Raw genomic sequence first — 17,900 nt, 5'->3', positions numbered from 1 at the left:
TTGAAATATTAATTCATTTAAACGTCTAGATAGACTATGACAGCTGTGAAAACGTCGAATAAAATACTTACGGCCTTACAAAATTGGTATAAAGTTATAACTAAGCATAAACAAAGAATATGCAATATGTTTACAATATCGTTGACAACACTGTCAATACAATGATAATTATGAAGTTTTCCGAATGACAAGCAGCCTTGCAAATAAACGCGGGAAACTTTATACGTCCGAATTAACCAATCGTAAGCAAAATGTCTAACTGTATAAACATTTTGCATTTACTTGGTTTATGATTCGTTATAACTATATGTCAATTTTATTTGTAAGGCCGTTAGACTTTAGAACTAACCTCTATTTTGAACAATTCACGCATACTAACACAAAGTGTCATACAAATCGCGAGTGCAAGACATAGCTTGTCACGCACACTAAACTAATTTTCCTGGCCCGTTTTTATCGGTTGTCTATCAGCTAAATACTCTTAATAGTGATTTTCATTATTATAACACTAGAAATAAGGGATTGCTTGTAACTAATTCTAGTAGGCTTCATAAGATACATAATAGCTTTAAGGGTAAATGTATACACTTCTATAATAAAGTCCCAGCCACTGTTCAGGCATTATCTATAAATAAATTTAAATGTTTTATAAAAAAAATGTCTCTGTCGTAAATCCTATTGCTCCCCTGCTGAATATCTAAATGATCGGACAGCCTGGGACTAGATTTTGATTATTTTATAGCGATATAAATGACTGTACAATATTGTATATTTTTATTGAAAAGAGCGCAAAAAAAGAATGCTGGGAGAGTTTCTTGCGCCGCTTCTTCTCTCTCAGAGCGCCATTTGTTTCCGAAGCGGTAGTAGTATCTAGTAGTTATTAGAAATGACACCAAAAAGAATTCTAAAGGAATCAATTTTGAGAAAACAAATGCCTTTTATGCCTTTTTATCTAGACGTATTAATTGTCTGTAATTTAAATATACCTAATTATTTGAATGATTTTTGTACCACTTACGGAAGTTTGCTATTTTATAAAGAGATAAAAAAAAGTAAGATAATTATTGTACTAACTATTTCAGGACCTTTATTTAGTCGGAATTATTTTTTTTATAAATCTAATCTTGTCTAATAACAGGTCAGAAATGGCTCCATCCTTAGATCTTTAAGCGTGCATAGTCTAGGGTTCAAAGCAAAATCAGCAGAAACACTTAATGCGACAAAGTTACAAAACTTATAATAGGGTGTACTTTCTATAAAAAGAACTTGTATTAAAACGCTTGTTCGGTAGTGGAGTGTCATTGCTCGGTTCGCGCGCTTTTGATTACAGACGCCATATTGTTATTTTTCTCACTAAAGAGTTTGCGTGCAAAAGGTTTTATATTTAGTGATAAAAGTGATTTTTTTTGTGAGATATTTGGAACACTTTGTAAGCAGTAAGTATACCTAAATATTATATTTTACTAGATGAGTAAATATTAGACTAAAAAAAGTAAATAAGCACGCTTTAAAAACGTATAATTAATTTAAACGAATATAGTTCGCTATAGAACGATACTCCATATTTAAAAAAATATTTTTTTACTAAAATTTATTCTACTTTTATAAAGAACATCAAAATATGTACTAATGACCAAACAAAACGGCTAATTAAATTAATTTTTTAATTTTTTAATTAATTAACAACATTATTTAAAACTTTATCATGTTATGTAAAATATGGTATAGTTACTACAATTATGTTCTATTTTATTAAAGTTATTTTCATATTAATTTTAAATAATTAATAAATTTTATAGCACAGTATTTGTATTTTTTTTATGAAAATAAGGGACGAGATGAGCAGGACGTTCAGCTGTTGGAAATTGATACGCCCTGCTCATTACAATGTAGTGCCTTGAAAAACTCAAAAATTCTGAGCGGCACTACATTTGCGCTAGTCACCTTGAGACAATATGGCGCCCTTCCGACCGAAACACAGTAATGTTAACACATTGCTGCTTCACAGCAGAAATAGGCGCCGTTGTGGTACCCATAATCTAGCTAATCCCCTGCTAAGGAGCCTCCCACTGGTTTAAATAATAACTTTAATTTTTTAACGTTTAAGGTTAGATAGCTCTACCCGTGTTATCATTTAATGTCGCCACTATAGCGACACGCTGTAGACTGAAAGAGCCACTTCAAGTGTTGTTCAAATCAAGCTCTATACAATTTGCTCTTTATTACTTTTAACAAAATATTTAATAAAACAAAACTTATAACTATATTTACAATATGACTACATAAAATTAAAACTATCATTACGTGGAAGCGTACCAAGAACACTGGCAACATTTCCGCGTTGGATAGCAAGGCTGATCCGTTAACCGAAATAGCTGCCAGTGCTTGGGTTTCCATTAAGGCGCGAAGATAGTATTTTGAATATTCTCCGCGCCTCTGGGCCCCACGGGCCAAGTGTCTCGACACCAAACGGCACAAAGATGTGTGACTCACTGAGACAAACATATTTGCGACGCTTGCCGTCTCCGGCAGTCGAAGCAGCAGCCCCAGCACCAACTGACGTAACTTGAACATTAGAAGGAGCCAGAGTGTCTACGAAGTTTGCGTCCCGCTCCAGGGCCCTTCCTCGTGCTCATGCCACCAGCGTCATTCCATCAGGACATGAACATGGAAATATGGACGTTTAGTTTCTTGAATGTTCTTCTCACGAGCTCTACTTTTTCCGAACATGTGGTAGATTCAGTAATTTGAAAAGAAATATTTATAGTTGCGATTCAAAAGCGCTTTTTTTAAAGCCTAATTGAATAAAATTTATTTGACTTTCACTTTGTTCTTAAAGAATTAATAAGTGGCCATCAGAACTTTTTATATGTAGGTATTTCACATATTATACCACAGATAAGAAATGGACCGACCGCCCTCAGTCTTTTGAAATAAAGTTTATCCTAACGAAATTCAATTGTAATGAGATCTCATTATAAAAATGAATGGTGTCCTATCGAGTCTCTGACGACTCGATAGGACACCAGCAGAACGAGCATTTTAACCTAAACACATTGTCCGATTAGGTACGGCCGGACCATCGGACGGTCCGGCGGCACTGCCTGGTCACTCCGGACAAATATGGTCCGCTACCAGACTGCGTTCGATGGTTCAGCCGTACCAAATCCGATCATGTGTTCAGGCTATTATGGTGACAGCTCAGTAATGTTTCATACGAAATAAAGTGTTCAGCGAACCAAGAGAAGATTACATACATACATACATACATATATAAAATCACGCCTCATTCCCGTAGGGGTAGGCAGAGACCACTTCTTTCCACTTGCTACGATCCTTACATACTTGTTTCGCTTCGTCCACTTTCATTATTCCTTTAATACATGCTCTCCGGTTTAGGGTACTCTTGACCTGGCCTTTTTTCAAGACATCTTTTTGAATTTGATCTTTTGATTTGATTTCGAAACGTCCGCCGAGGTCTACCCTTTCCAACACTTTCATTCACACTGGCCTTATACACTTTCTTCGTCAATCGTTCTTCATTCATTCTCTCGACATGTCCAAACCATCTCAGCATCTTTGCATCTCAGCAAGAGAAGATTTCACTTCAAAAACCCTTGAAATTGTAAACCAAATTAGATTCAATATTTAGATAGCCACGTAAAGTAAATTCACGTCGTTGCAGTCTCTGACGGCCAATCGTATAAATATTTAACAGGGCTTTATGTATGAATTTGCCATTTGGACGTACTCAGTACTTTGGATTAAAATAAAACCTCCTTTGGTGCGAGATTCACAGTGAAACTTTTTCGACGTGACATCTAGAACATTCTAGATTTAAAAATGAAAATTGGATTGGTATTTCTATTGGGTATTTGACTATAAAAATGATGATGTATACTGAAAATAAAATTAAAAACAAACAAAGAAATGCAAGGTAACATATATTTAAAATTTTGGAGTAAGGGTCTTCTGTCCTCCGTATCTCCAAAACAAAAATTTGTATAGAGTTACTACTATGGCGGAACTAATGTGTGACGTCACATTTTATGAAGGCTATCCAATCAGAAATATTAAAATCCTCATAACTTTTTTGCTATTTGATCGATTGTTTTACTTACTTTAAAAAAAATACTTTTTTTATCGTTTTAAATATGAATTTACAGTTGATAACCTGCTCAACCCCAATATTTGCATATTAGGAAGTTGACTCTGTAGATGAAGCCACAACCTGAGCGTTGAAAGCATACAAGACCTTATCAACGGTACGTCACTCGAACGGATGGCTCAGTTGGTAAGAGCGCTCGCACGGAACGCGAGAGGTCGCGGGTTCGAGTCCCGCATCGATCATAATATTTTATTTGTGTAATCAATACTTTAATTTGAGTTTGACACGCAATTGTGTCTTCATACGGCTTCGAAAGTTAAGATGGACTTTCAAAATAATACTTATTTTGCAATACGAGTTCCGGCATGGATCTAATGCAGCAGAAACAGTTCGCAATATCAGTGCTGTGTTTGGAGAGCCTCCGTAGAGGAAACTTATGATTTATCACTTAGAGTGTTCCGAAGAGCTACTTGATTTCTTCCGCCGAATTCCATCTTCGCACGGCACGCCACAAACTAGGATATCATCACCATCTGGATGTGTAGCGGTCCTCCACAGTGCAGTTTTCAAGGAACTTTCTTCCATGTACAACCAAGCTGTGGTTGAGTGATGATGAGTTTCCAGGAAGATAGGACATGGGTACCTGTGATTCCTCTGGTGTTGCAAGAGAATGTGAGCGGCGGTGATCACTTAATATCAAGTGACCCGTACCCTCGTTTGTCCTCCGAATGAAACCCGAGGAAGACCAGCTACTGAAGTAAATAATGATGAATTGAATGCGATGGTAAAAGCCGATGTGCATTGAACTACCGAGGAATAAACAACACGGTTTGATATGAGTATACCTACAATTTTGTCCCATTTGCATCAAATAGGTAAAATAAAAAGGGTTGAAAAATGGGCTCCCCATGATTTAGGTGATCTATTTCATTACGTTACGTTAGCTACTTATTTGTTTAGAGTTTTGACAGACGCCGCAAAAATGCCCTAGAGCGAAGCCTACCTAATGAAAAATGGAAATGTGTGCTGGAACACATAGTAGAAATGAAACTTCAACGGACAATGTTAACACAAATACTTCAAAGAATGAAACAAAAACAAAAAATAAATATTAAATAAAAATTGAAACAAGAAATATTTCCAAAATAATAGTTCAATTAAATTTTGTTTGTAATCCCAAATAAATATAAAAATTAAGATACATATTTAAAAAAAATATTTCAGATAATATTTTTAGATGCATTAAAACATATATTTCAAAAAATAAAAATTTTACTATAATGTCAATAAAAAACCCTTGGTCAGGGGTGTGGGGTTCGAATCTTTTCTCCTTCTTAGGCTACTAGAGCTTAAATCTGGTGCATTAATTAGACTGTGCGGCCAAACTGACCTAACACAGGATTTGAAGATAATGACAAAACCTTATCCTTACTACAATTTATGATTGTTATGTGACATGCGATAGATGGGCGAAAAAATTTAAGTGTTCTGACTTCGGACAATAATGACGAAACTCCCAGTGAGACAGTCCCCACTTGTCAGCCGATCTTCACCGTTATTGCTCCATGACTTTTCACGGTTCGAGAAAACCGTTTTAACTCTAGGATCAGTAATCCCAGATTCTGAAATCTTTCACCATCTTCTGTATTCGCTAGAATTGGCCCCCATCGACTTAATTTTTCCGTGATTTTGACAATTTTTTAAGTGATAACATCTTATGGGAGGGTAGACCGCTTCGTAACGTTACGCGTTTCGGCGCCAGTATGTCTGGCTTCCCTTTCTCTCACGCATACGACAGCGGTAGGCAGGCTCCTCCTCTCTCACTCTTACCTATTGTTACTTTTATAGGATTGAGTAATGATACTAATAATGTACATACCACAGAGATAGATCCAAGTAGATAACAGAATAAGAATTCAAACGAAAAGACATAATTGGCCTTCACATGTGCTGGCAGAATAGTACGGTTGTTGACTTCGATTACCTAAATAAATATATTACACCTTCCAATTCCAATGATTGAATTTTCTGCACAAAACTGTAATTTTATACCTTATTCCCTGATATTCAAATTTATTCGCGTTGAGAGAAAGTTGAAGTCTTTTACTTCTTGTTTATTTAAAACCCAAAATCCATAATGTGGGAATTAATGTCATAAATTAAAACACGGATATTGATACTTAAATTAATGTTTTAATTACATCAAACACTTTCACCAATAAACAATATCAATACCTTGTATTCTTACAATATTATGAAAGTAAAAGATTTTGCAAGTCATTGCGAACTCGAATGTATAAAATCGTAAAATAAATTTGTAAGTACCTACATACCTGCTTTATTACAAAAGACGTAAAATTAAAGACTAGTACTGCTTCTAAATATCTATATATTAATATTTAAGAGCTTTAACGAATATAATCGATGCTTCATATACCTAAATATAAGCATTAAATAATTAAAAAAATATCGCTTAGAAGTCGTGCAGCATGATTTCAATTTTACGGTTTGTTTTCCGAGGAGCTGCTTCAACTGATTCATAATGATTGTTTTTAATTATTATAATAATCTATCTATATATATAAAAATGAATTGCTGTTCGTTAGTCTCGCTAAAACTCGAGAACAGCTGGACCGATTTGGCAAATTTAGGTCTTGAATTATTTGTGGAAGTCCAGAGAAGGTTTAAAAGGTGAATAAATAGGAAAATGCTGCTAAATTAAATAAAAACAACAAATTTGTTTTTCCTTTGATGTGTCCATACATCATTTCTATGAGAGAATTTATTGACGCACTATTTGACAGTTCTGCTGTGAAACAATTTCATTACGACAGCAGGGTGAATATTTTACGAAGTAATTTTTGATGTTATGATATATTATAGATAAATTCATATAAAAACATTATTTTATTTATTATATACAGAACAACGTCTGTCGGGTCAGCTAGTATTATATAATAATAATAATAAAGATAAATTAATGTACTTCACCACTCAAAAGAAGATATTTTTTACTGGCAGAAGGCAGTTTATGAAACTTAAGCTCGAAATTGTTCAGTATATTATTACTACATGATTACCATGATTCAAAATGATAAGTTGAAGAAGTGATTATTATAAGTTATTATAACACAAATAAAATTTGAAAAACAAAGTTTTATGAACGATGCGGGTTTCGAACCCACGACCTCCGGCGTTCAACTCTCAGGTTGTGGCTTCATCTACAGGATCTACTTTACAGTTGAAAACCTGCTCAACTCTAACGGTTAGCTCAGTTGGTTAGAGCACCGGCACGGAATGCCGGAGGTCGTGGGTTCGAATCCCGTATCGTTCATAAAATTTTGATTTTCAAATTTTATTTGTGTGTTAATCCTAGAAGTGAGGGTTATCACTTTAAAAACATAACATATTGTTTAGTTATTATAAGTTGAAGCGACGTCGTCCACGTGGATGTTATAAGCAGAAAAAGTACCGTGCCTTTATATGCATTGACTAGCTGACGCCGCAAACGTTGACCACATATATTAATAAAAAAATTTGGAAAAAAAAAATTTGGGATATAAAAAATAGATCTTGGCCGATTCTCAGACCTATCCGACACCCACACAAAATTTCATATCATACAATTCGATACAACCCTTTCGGAGGAGTTTGGTAACAAACGCCGCGACACGAGAATTTTATATACTAGATTTTAAACGTTTGACGGCTAGGAGTATACAGTACCTAACCAATTTTTTTGTTCCTAAGAATACTAAAAGTTAGGTAAGCGAAACAACCGATCCAAAAGTTTTAATCCCTGTATCCTAATATATATGTCGCAGGGAAATAATAATAACAGAGATTGGTCAATTCCCTAACGGCCGTTCCCAATATTCACTCTATCTCTTACTTGTGATAAAAAACGTAACTATCGTTGACTTTTCTGTCCCAATAAACTTATCGACGGTAACTCACCTTATCCGTACACGATGTCTGTCAATGGGCCGACGCACGTATAGCTTACCAGCGATAGAAGTTTGTATGGAAACTGCAATTCACGCGTCCCAATATAAGGCGATAAGAATGACTTATCGGGTACCTATATTGGGACAGATTCAGATCATTGACAACTAATTACTGACAGTATAAGGTAGTAATTTATCTCTATCTGTAGATAGTATATTGAAAACGGCCGTAAGTGATTTGATCAAATCACGGAGTATGTTTGGTATGTTTGAAGAACAACACGATTTTATCATTTCTCTGAACAAATCTAGTGATGTGATAAAACGCCAAGGTTGATTCCGTGAAATGACATTAAGTAACGCCACTAGAAGAACTTAGGATGTAAAAGCGAGCAACGGGAGCTTCGGACTTAAGTCATACTCCGACCCGGACAGGTCAGGTGGAGGGGATGGCCCGCCAACCCCTTCCCTATGAGAGAATTTATTGACGCACGGTTTGACAGTTCTGCGTTGAAAAAATTTCATTATGACAACAGGGGGCCACGGACTAGTAAAAAAAGAAGGACTCCGAGCCGTGATATTAGCAAGTAAAGCACCTTTATGCTAGTGTGTGTGCGGTTACGGGGTATAACAGTTACACAATTTTTTCTCCCTTAAATAATCTATATATAACTATGTATAACTATACACAAATATTTTTATATTATTGTTTTTACACTTTTTCACAACCCACGACGGCATTTTTAATATATTTTATTGCGACGCAAACTGATGTGTCACAGACGATGGCAAATTTCATAATGGCGGCCGATCGTCTTGTATTAGTGTAAGTGTATGCGTGAGGCTATGTATTTACACGTTTACCGGCTTGTTTTGGTGCCTCACTGTTATGTAAGGTGACACGGAGTCCTTATTTTTTTTTTCTCGTCCGTGCAGGGGGCATATTTTTAGAAATAATTCTTGATGTTATCAAATATTATTGACAAATTCATAAAAAATTGTATTTTATTTATTATGTACAGAACAACGTCTGTCGGGTCATCTAAGTAATTATACCTTTCGCATTTTCATAAAATAATACATTCTTGAACTCTTCAAATTACAGGTTATTGATTATCTATCATCGTATATTCCCGCCATTTTCTCACGCGCGGGAAACAATACCGTTGCCATGACAACGACAGTATGGCGACCGCGTTCACACGATACAATGATGCAATCACGATAACAATGTTTTTCCATGGTTCTCCTTTTTTGCAACTCCATTGATTAGGGCTTTGATAAATACGGAAATTTCACTACAGTGTTAGATTACTTAGTTTGTTTGTAAGAACGGGAAATGGTTCTAGTTTATTAAAGCAATACTAGCAATATTGATAAAATGCTAATTCCTATATTAAATACAGACAAAAGTTTGAGTGCAAGACATTTGGCTTCACTTGGGAAGACATTTATGAGTTTTAATCAAATAATGTCGATTTTCTTTTGGTAGTTCGGTTTTACAGGTTACGGTTGGTATTATTATTAATTTATTAAATACAAAGAGAATAAATACTACGTACTAATTAAATTACTTAATTATAATTCCGAAGACGCCACAGTATATAACTGCCGTAAACCAAAAACACGTTAAACTATATTTAATCTAAACTTTTTGTTGTAAAACTTGCAAGGTGTAATGAGAGTTAATCTGCACTACTCGTTACTATTCAGTGACTGACATGTAGCATTATAATGTGTACATAAATAGGCTTACAGAACAGGTATATGCTGATAATCACCATTCGTAAAGGATGCCTTTGCGTTAGATATCCATGAAAAAATTATATACCAGATTCTACCGGTTTTACCACTTTCCGTTTAACAAAACACTTACATCTACATGTTTAATTTTATATATTTTACACAGATTGTTATTGTACACAATGTTAGATAGATCATCGTTAACTTCAATATAATGCAGCTTGGTTTCTTTACACTTTGAATATTAGGGAAGTTTCATCCAACAACAATATTATTTTTCATTTCTCATACTCGGAAAGTAATGTTGTTTTGATCTGATTATTAGGTAGAAATTGCTGCTTCCCTGCATAGAGAGGGAAAAACTCATACAAATTACTTCCCACCTAAGGGCCGGAATGAACTTTAAAAATAGAACTGCTGTCAGCTGTAAAGAGTTTTATGTAAAAACAAACTAATAAAAAAAATATGCTGCGGCTATGTGACTTTCTAAACAGCCAGTGTGAACTTAGCGTAAACTTCTTTGAGCGGAATAAGCCGCAATAATTACGCGGCGAATTCCATATTTAAAATTTAAAAAGTTGTCATAAATTGTCCTAATTTGACAACTAATTTTAAATAGGTAGGGGACATGGGTATCAGTGGAACATTTTTTTTTTTGTACTGATGTTTTGGATTGAGTTTCTTCTTTACTGACCAAGGTTTTTATTGTAATATGCTAAGGCATTCCTAATCTTTGGGATACGTGCTTAAAATGCCTATTTTATAGTTTAGTATCCTTTCTATGATAGTTTTTTCTAGTGCAGGGAATTGACCCAATGGGACCCATGCACGGGTTACAAAGAATCAGGGTTCGGGCTACAATGGATCAAATGGGGCACTCTGAATCACACGTATTTAAAATTTAATAAAACTTGTTTTTATTAAATAAATCTCTTTATTAGTTTAAAAAAGATATAATAATTAGTCATAGCTTCTGTTTTTAATCAGTCTATAAAGTTTTTAAATCACAAAATAGTCTTAAAGATCAATCAATCTAGAAAGTAACTAAAGATAGGTTTAATAACATAAAAAGTATAGATATTTCATATTACAAAAATTTAAATCTAGGCCACAGTAAAACAAATATGAACAAATAAGGTATCCAAAAATAAATCAACATTAAATATTATGTGATCAATTTTTAATTTTATGGCCTATTTCAAACTTTTGAACATATTTAGAATAGAAGAGAAAACTAAAACTTAACGTAAATCTATGTTTGTAAAATCAACGTCGAAATAATATAGACCTTGAGTCCTTTTTATGCTCCCAGTATACCCAGGTTTAGGCAATATCAATTTAATATCGAGCAATGTGACCGTGGCAAGATCTGGAACAACAGGCAGGTGAAATTTGTTTGAGTTTTTGACTGATTCCTAAGAAAACTGATCTCAGTCTGTCCACCCTTTTCTCCTATTACTTTTGCAATGTAATAAATATTTTTACTCTTCACTTTAAATAATACTAATACGAAGTCCCCTTCTTTTGGCAATTTATCAGGATTAATGACTTGAAACTCAGCTTCCTCTTCAATCACAGGTTCTTCTTCCGAATAGATGCTCATTTCTTCGTCTTCTTCACTGGAGCTATTATTTAAGACTTTCATAACAGCTTTAGCCTGTATCTTAGTCTTTTTTCGCTTATGCATATCTTCTACTCTTTTTTAGATTTGGTCTTTTTCGGGTGTATCTGTAGCAATCATGGTTTTACCTTTTCGTCTTGCTGCTCTACTACCTTTTCTAGGATCAGCTTTTCGTAAGCCACGAAATTCTAAAGGACTAATGAATTTCCTAGCTTGTGCATTTGAGCCTATAAATGTACTAGAAGTTGGCGTTGAGCCATTAAATGCAGTGCAAGGTGGTTCTACAGTAATTGTTTAACTGGTGTACAAGACGCTGGTTCAGTTAATAGTTGATGAAAGAAAATATTTTCTGAAGGAGATATCAATGGCACTAGTTCGACGTCATTTGAGGTTTCAATATCTTTCGAAGCTGATTTGGCAAATTCTGCAGATGATGTATTTTGATGGTCGGCTAAAGACGATGTTTCGTCATGAACAATTGCGGATGATAAGTTCTAAAGGCAGAATTGTTGGTGAAGGAGTTCTTGTTCTGTTCTCGTCATTGTCGTGTCTGAAAATATCTTCTTGTTGTCTGTCGTCTGGGTTTTGATAGAGTGGTCTGTCGGTAACTTCACTGGGTGCGAAATCCTCGTCAGTAAAAATATCACTGTTGAAAGGGAAAATCCCTTTCGCCATCTCGTATGCAAGCTTACGTATACGTGGCATTTTAACCTGTAAAAAAAGTACTTTGAAGATCGAAGCTCTTTGGGGTACAATGGATCGTGATCCAACGAAACCCATAACAACATGATTCACTGTAACCCAAGTACCAAAAACACAAATAATATTTTTTACATTAAATAATTTGCTTTTTTCCTGAACCTCAGTACGGTTCTATACGATTGAGTACATATATATAAAGAAAAAATGCATTTAATAAAAAAAAATCCAAGTTACTTTGCAGTAAGACAATTTTAAGTAGCACGTAAAAAATTTTTTGCGTACTTACCTACTGATTGATGCGCTATCGCGCGTCCTCCCGCTATGATGGAAAGATTGCGACTAGTTGGGCCGCGCGGGGTATGGAAGAGCGCTATTGAAACCATCGCGTGTATGTGTGGGTGCTATAGATACAGAACTATATTAAATGATTCACTGTTCCCCGTGATACACTGATACCCATGTTCCCCTACTACTAATATTATTATAAATTTATTATTATAAATTTATTAATTAATTAATAAATAGTTTAGATACACAACTACTTCTTCCTCATATTCGAAATTAAAAGTAAAGTGCTTAACACGGGTAAAGGAATCAATTCCTACTTGGACTATAGCCGCCCTTGCTGCGCTCGGGCGTCTAAATAGGTACCTCGGGAATTGATTCTTTCGACCCTAGGTTAACAATCTACTCTTTATGTGTTTTTATAGAAGGTTATGTTGACTTTTAAGGTAAAGGAGGAAGAGAATCGGTCCAAGAATAGACCCTTGTAAAAAGAGTTCCAGGAGATCTTTACTTTGCCTTTCTAAATTCTATTGTATAATTATATGAAATCAGAAGATTGAGCACAGTTCATTCTACCCATAATAGCATTCTGACCATGTTAAACACAATCAAATACCTTAAATAAATCACGAAAGATAATATCAAAGGAATTCTGTGATTCTAAAGGTATCCTAGGTATTAAAAATATTCTTGATAAACTCAACAACTATCCCTTAGTAAAGTCAAATTGTTTCTTAAGGAGTAACTTCTAAAATATTTCCAATAGAAATAAAGTTATTTGGGTCAGAAATACTTTTGAAATTTAATATTCATGTAATCTTACTATTTTTAAAAAGGTCAGGAAACTGGACATGCTAAATACAACTATTACAAGAAAGGGTGCTTTAACATCAATTATCGAATTAATTATTCTTAGCGAAATATTGTTCATTATACAAATTATGTTATTTGTATTTTGGGTATAAGAATTAATTAATTTTTTAGTCACTTTGTTTTAAAGTACCTAATTGTTTGAAGCCGGTATTATTATTTTAAATAGACTGAAATGTCTCACTGCATTCAGAGAAACATGGTAATTATGTTCTATCTCAATTTTGTACTTATCACGGACTAGTAAATAAATAAGGACTCCGTGTGTCACCTTACATAACAGTGTAGCACCAAAACAAGCCGATTAACGTGTAAATACACACCCCCTCGCACACACTTACACTACTACTACAGGCCGATAGCAGCCATTATGAGAATTGTCATCGTCTGTGACAGATCAGTTTGCGTCTCAGTAAAATATTTTAAAAATGCCGTTGTTTAAAAGTAAACAAACGATACTATACAAGTATTTATGGCCATATATGATTATGTAAGAGAGAAAAAGTTGTGTAACTAGTATCCCCCGTAACTGCACACACACTAGCATAACGGTGCTTCACTTGCTAATATCACGGCGCGGAGTCCTTTTTTTTACTCGTCCGTGGTACTTATTTGGTCTTCATAAAACTAGGTATGTTGATAACATATTATTATTATTTATAATTTGTACTATGTTGATGAGTGCCTTTATTTTTAAGTAAATTCTTAATTGACAAAGTCTTAAAACTAAATGACTTCGCTGATTTTTTTACTAAAAAAATAATTATTAAATTTTTACAGCTATGTATATCCAGTTCTTCGTGATGCTCTTCACCAGGGTATGGAGTCAGGAGTTACCAACGCCATCGAGTCAGCTTGCTCCACGGCACTTCAATTACCATCCGTATATGCTAAGGCAGTTCTTGGAAGAAACTCCTGCACCAACTAAGTGAGATTCGTACACTAAGTTTTGAATTCAATATTTTTATGAGCTGTTATGCGTTGAGCACTTTATGTTTTGGGTATTGGTTAAGAGTGAGCCTGTTTAGCTCATATTATTGGCCAATGTTCTAGGAAGTTTTTAAAAATAGTTACAAGCCATAGGCTCCCTATTTCTTTTTTATACATTTTCATGAATTTAGCTGGAGCAGTAATCTTGAACTTACGACTCAATTCTAAACTAGTTCCGCATTGTCTAAGCTATTCATAGTTTCTTATGTGGTTATTGCAACTGTAGTTAATAATTATCAACAATATATATAAAAATGGATTGCTGTTCGTTAGTCTCGCTAAAACTCCAGAACGGCTGGAACGATTTGGCTATTTTTGGTCTTGAATTATTCCTGGAAGTCCAGGTTTAAAAGGTGAATAAATATGAAAATGCTTGGAATTAAATAAAAACAACATTTTTGTTTTTCCTCTGATGTGTCCACCTGTCCGTCGTTCAGAAATCAAATTGAATGAATAGTTTAAAATGAATAACTTACTAGAATTTATATCTTTATAACTTTCTCAGGAGGTAAAAACAAACTTAATTTTATATACAGAACAACGTCTGTCGGGTCAGCTAGTCAACAATTAAATTAACTAAAAGTCTTCAAAAAAATTATAAAAAAGTCCGAAACCCCAATTAGGTGAAAAAAGCGGATAAAAGGGGAAAAAATGAGTATCTCCTAAACTACGCAAAATCGTAGAACATACTCATCACCATGAAGCTTTCAAATTTTAGCTTTGGACGTCAACTTCTCGGCCATCCTGTATATAGGAATACAGAGTAGCATTTCGTTGTGATGTAAAGGTTTCAAAAAAAAAATTTTCTCAAGTATAGTTTTGAATACCCAGAGTATTTAAAAATAATAATACTGATAAACTCTTACACAAATTATCTCGCCCCAAACTAGGCATAGCCTGTACTATGGGTGCAAGACAATGATATATTTAATACAATATACTTACTTACTTAAACATACATAAATACATATAAACATCCATGGCTCGGAAACAAACATTAATATTCATCATATAAATGATTGCACCTACCGGGATTCGGACCCGGGACCTCTAGTTCAGTAGGCAGGGTCACTAACCACTGGACTATGGGGTCGTCATTAAATACCTTAGTATTGTTCTTGTTTCTTCACGTAGCAGTTTTTACTACGTCTTTTTGCGTTATAGTGTTGCTGTGAAAGTCATTAATTTATTATCTAATATATAAAATTCTCATGTCGCGGTGTTTGTAGTTAAACTCCTTCCTCTTGAGTGCATATTGGGTAGGTCTGAGAATCGGACAATATCTTTCATCCCCTTAAATGTTAAGGGTGGTCCACGCCAATTTTTTATTTTTTTTTTTTTGATTACGAGTCAGCATTAAAGAATACATACAACTTCAAATTTTCACCCATCTACGATCAACAGTTACTTTTGTATCGCGATTTTAATATCGGCAATACAACGTTTGCTGGGTCAGCCTGTTATTAAGTAAAAATTGGTAGGTACTCACTAAAACTATATTTTGTTACCGCGTCAAAATTTAATTTACTTAAACATTCCTACCGAGGTATATCGTGTGCAACTGGTGGTTCGAGGCTGCGACGGAATTTAAAAGTTAAATTTTTCTCTCACCCGAAATAGTAATGATAATTTTCTATTACGTCAAGATTATTCAATTATTAAAACGCTATATACTTGCAAAATAACCTAAGATATAAATATATTATATTTATATGACCACAAAACGAATCGCTTTTTTTTTCTTATTTATCTTTCTCCATGATGGCTAGATTATAAAGTACTGATATAAAAGCTAGTTTAAGTTTAAAAAAATAAGTATTCCGCGGGAAAAATTAAAACGCCATTTGAATAAAGTTAGATTCAATGGTAGGATTGCCGTGTAATCTACGCGATAGAGTTACGAAAAAGGTCTAGTCAAGTGCGTGTCGGTCCCGCGAACAGCTTTTTGATTACTTTTTAAAACAATCTTTTCAAACAAGCAAATCAAATCACTTTGTTCATTTAATTCGAAATGACACTTATGAAGTTCAAAAGTTTTCGGTTCTTTTTATATTTACTGCCACATCAGAAGGGGTTGAGCTATAATGAGAAGAAGCTGCAAGAAACTTACTGTCACTCTTTTAAATCAACATTTACAGCTTCATTGTTTCACAAATAATTTTAAAAATTGTAGATAAAATTATGATTATACAATTGTCACACCTTAAAAAAAAGAAAAGAAAGAAAGGTTGGCTTTGCTTAAATCCCTATGGTATATATACTTTAAAAAACAGATGCTAAGGAGTTGCTTTAAGTTGGTAGATATATATGTTACGGGCAACGTGATTAACTGGGCATTATTAATAAGGACCGGCCATTATTAATAATGCCCAAGAGCGATGGGCAAAGTGATTAATTTATCACTTTGACCGGCCATTACTAATAATGCCCGAAGGCCCATAATAATACAGTGTTTGAGATAGCTTGAATTTATCACTTATTATTTTCTTAATAACTTTCTTGCACAGTCCTTAATTATTAGATATTTTTGTTGATTTTTCTCAGCTTACTAATTTTTAAACTATTTTTTCTGAAGTAATATATTTGTCAAAATAAAAGTAGTTAACTAATGATGTTATTACATTTTTAACTGTTTATTTTTTAACTACTTTGTTCAATAGTTTATTTTTTGCGATCTTTTCATGATAATTTTGTAAGTTTAATTTCAAATATTAAACAAAAACACTACAGTTCACTTATTTTATTCCTTTGCCCAAGATAGGATGTTTTAGTCACTTTGTCCAATTGAGTCGGGCATTATGAATACAGACCGGACATTATTAATAGTGCCCGGACTTATCAAATTGCCCGTAACATAATATGCACACACACAAAATATCTTTCTATACAGGATTAAGAAATTAAACAAAAGGATACAAGAAACGAAGTAAATACATTTATTCAATAAATAAATTTATATAAACATTAAGGCTATACTTATTACTATGTATTTTAATTCATTGAGATAGTTAAATTACATTCACAGTTTAGTTAATAGCACAGTAGTAATAGTAAAAGTTACAATTAATTTAACGTCTTCAAAGTTTAATCACAAGTTTTATAGTTCTAGAGCAAACTGTCACGTAAGCGAATCGAATCTCGAAAATGAAATAGTAACACAATATATAATGTGAAGTGATACATAAGAAAATACTCAAAAGTCAAATACTCAATACCTTACTCGTGTAAAGTCAAAAAAAAGTAAATCAATGGCGGCTCTTTAAGAATTATTAAATTATTAAAGTGAAACTTTTATTACATCGTCTCAAACTTTTTTGTTTGTGTGTTGCATGTCGCGTGACGGTCGGGCGGCGCCTGTAGGTCGCATATTGGATGCAATTGCGTTCGAGTGGAAGAGTAGGTTCGAACCCCACACACTTGATAAAGTTTTTTTTATTTTATGAAAATGTAAGCATAATATTGTTTTTTTTTTCTCATTATCTTGTAAAAACCAGTTTTGCTCAACGTTTTCCTGCATTTGCCTTTCCTTATTTATTTAGTCAAAGTCTTAAAAACTTGCTTACAATAACCCACTAAGATTTTTCAAAACGCACACTCACACAAACACATCACACACGCACACTGACACATACTC

At 33.9% G+C, this 17,900-nt stretch overlaps 1 protein-coding gene across 1 annotated transcript in view; it reads left to right on the top strand.

Moving 5' to 3' along the window:
* Nucleotides 1-1,320: 1,320 nt before the first annotated feature.
* Nucleotides 1,321-17,900, top strand: part of LOC126976182 (probable serine/threonine-protein kinase clkA) — a 29,078-nt gene continuing 12,498 nt past the window's right edge. Inside the window, exons 1-2 of the mRNA XM_050824429.1 lie at nt 1,321-1,436; nt 14,057-14,204. Of these exons, the coding sequence (XP_050680386.1) occupies nt 14,059-14,204 (146 nt within the window). The 5' untranslated portion in view covers nt 1,321-1,436; nt 14,057-14,058. The remainder of the gene's footprint in view (nt 1,437-14,056; nt 14,205-17,900) is intronic.

This window comes from Leptidea sinapis, chromosome 39 (genome assembly GCF_905404315.1).
Source record: "Leptidea sinapis chromosome 39, ilLepSina1.1, whole genome shotgun sequence".
In the NCBI taxonomy this organism is placed as follows: domain Eukaryota; kingdom Metazoa; phylum Arthropoda; class Insecta; order Lepidoptera; family Pieridae; genus Leptidea; species Leptidea sinapis.
Note: the sequence above shows the minus strand (reverse complement) of the source record. Positions and strands in the feature narration are given on the sequence as shown.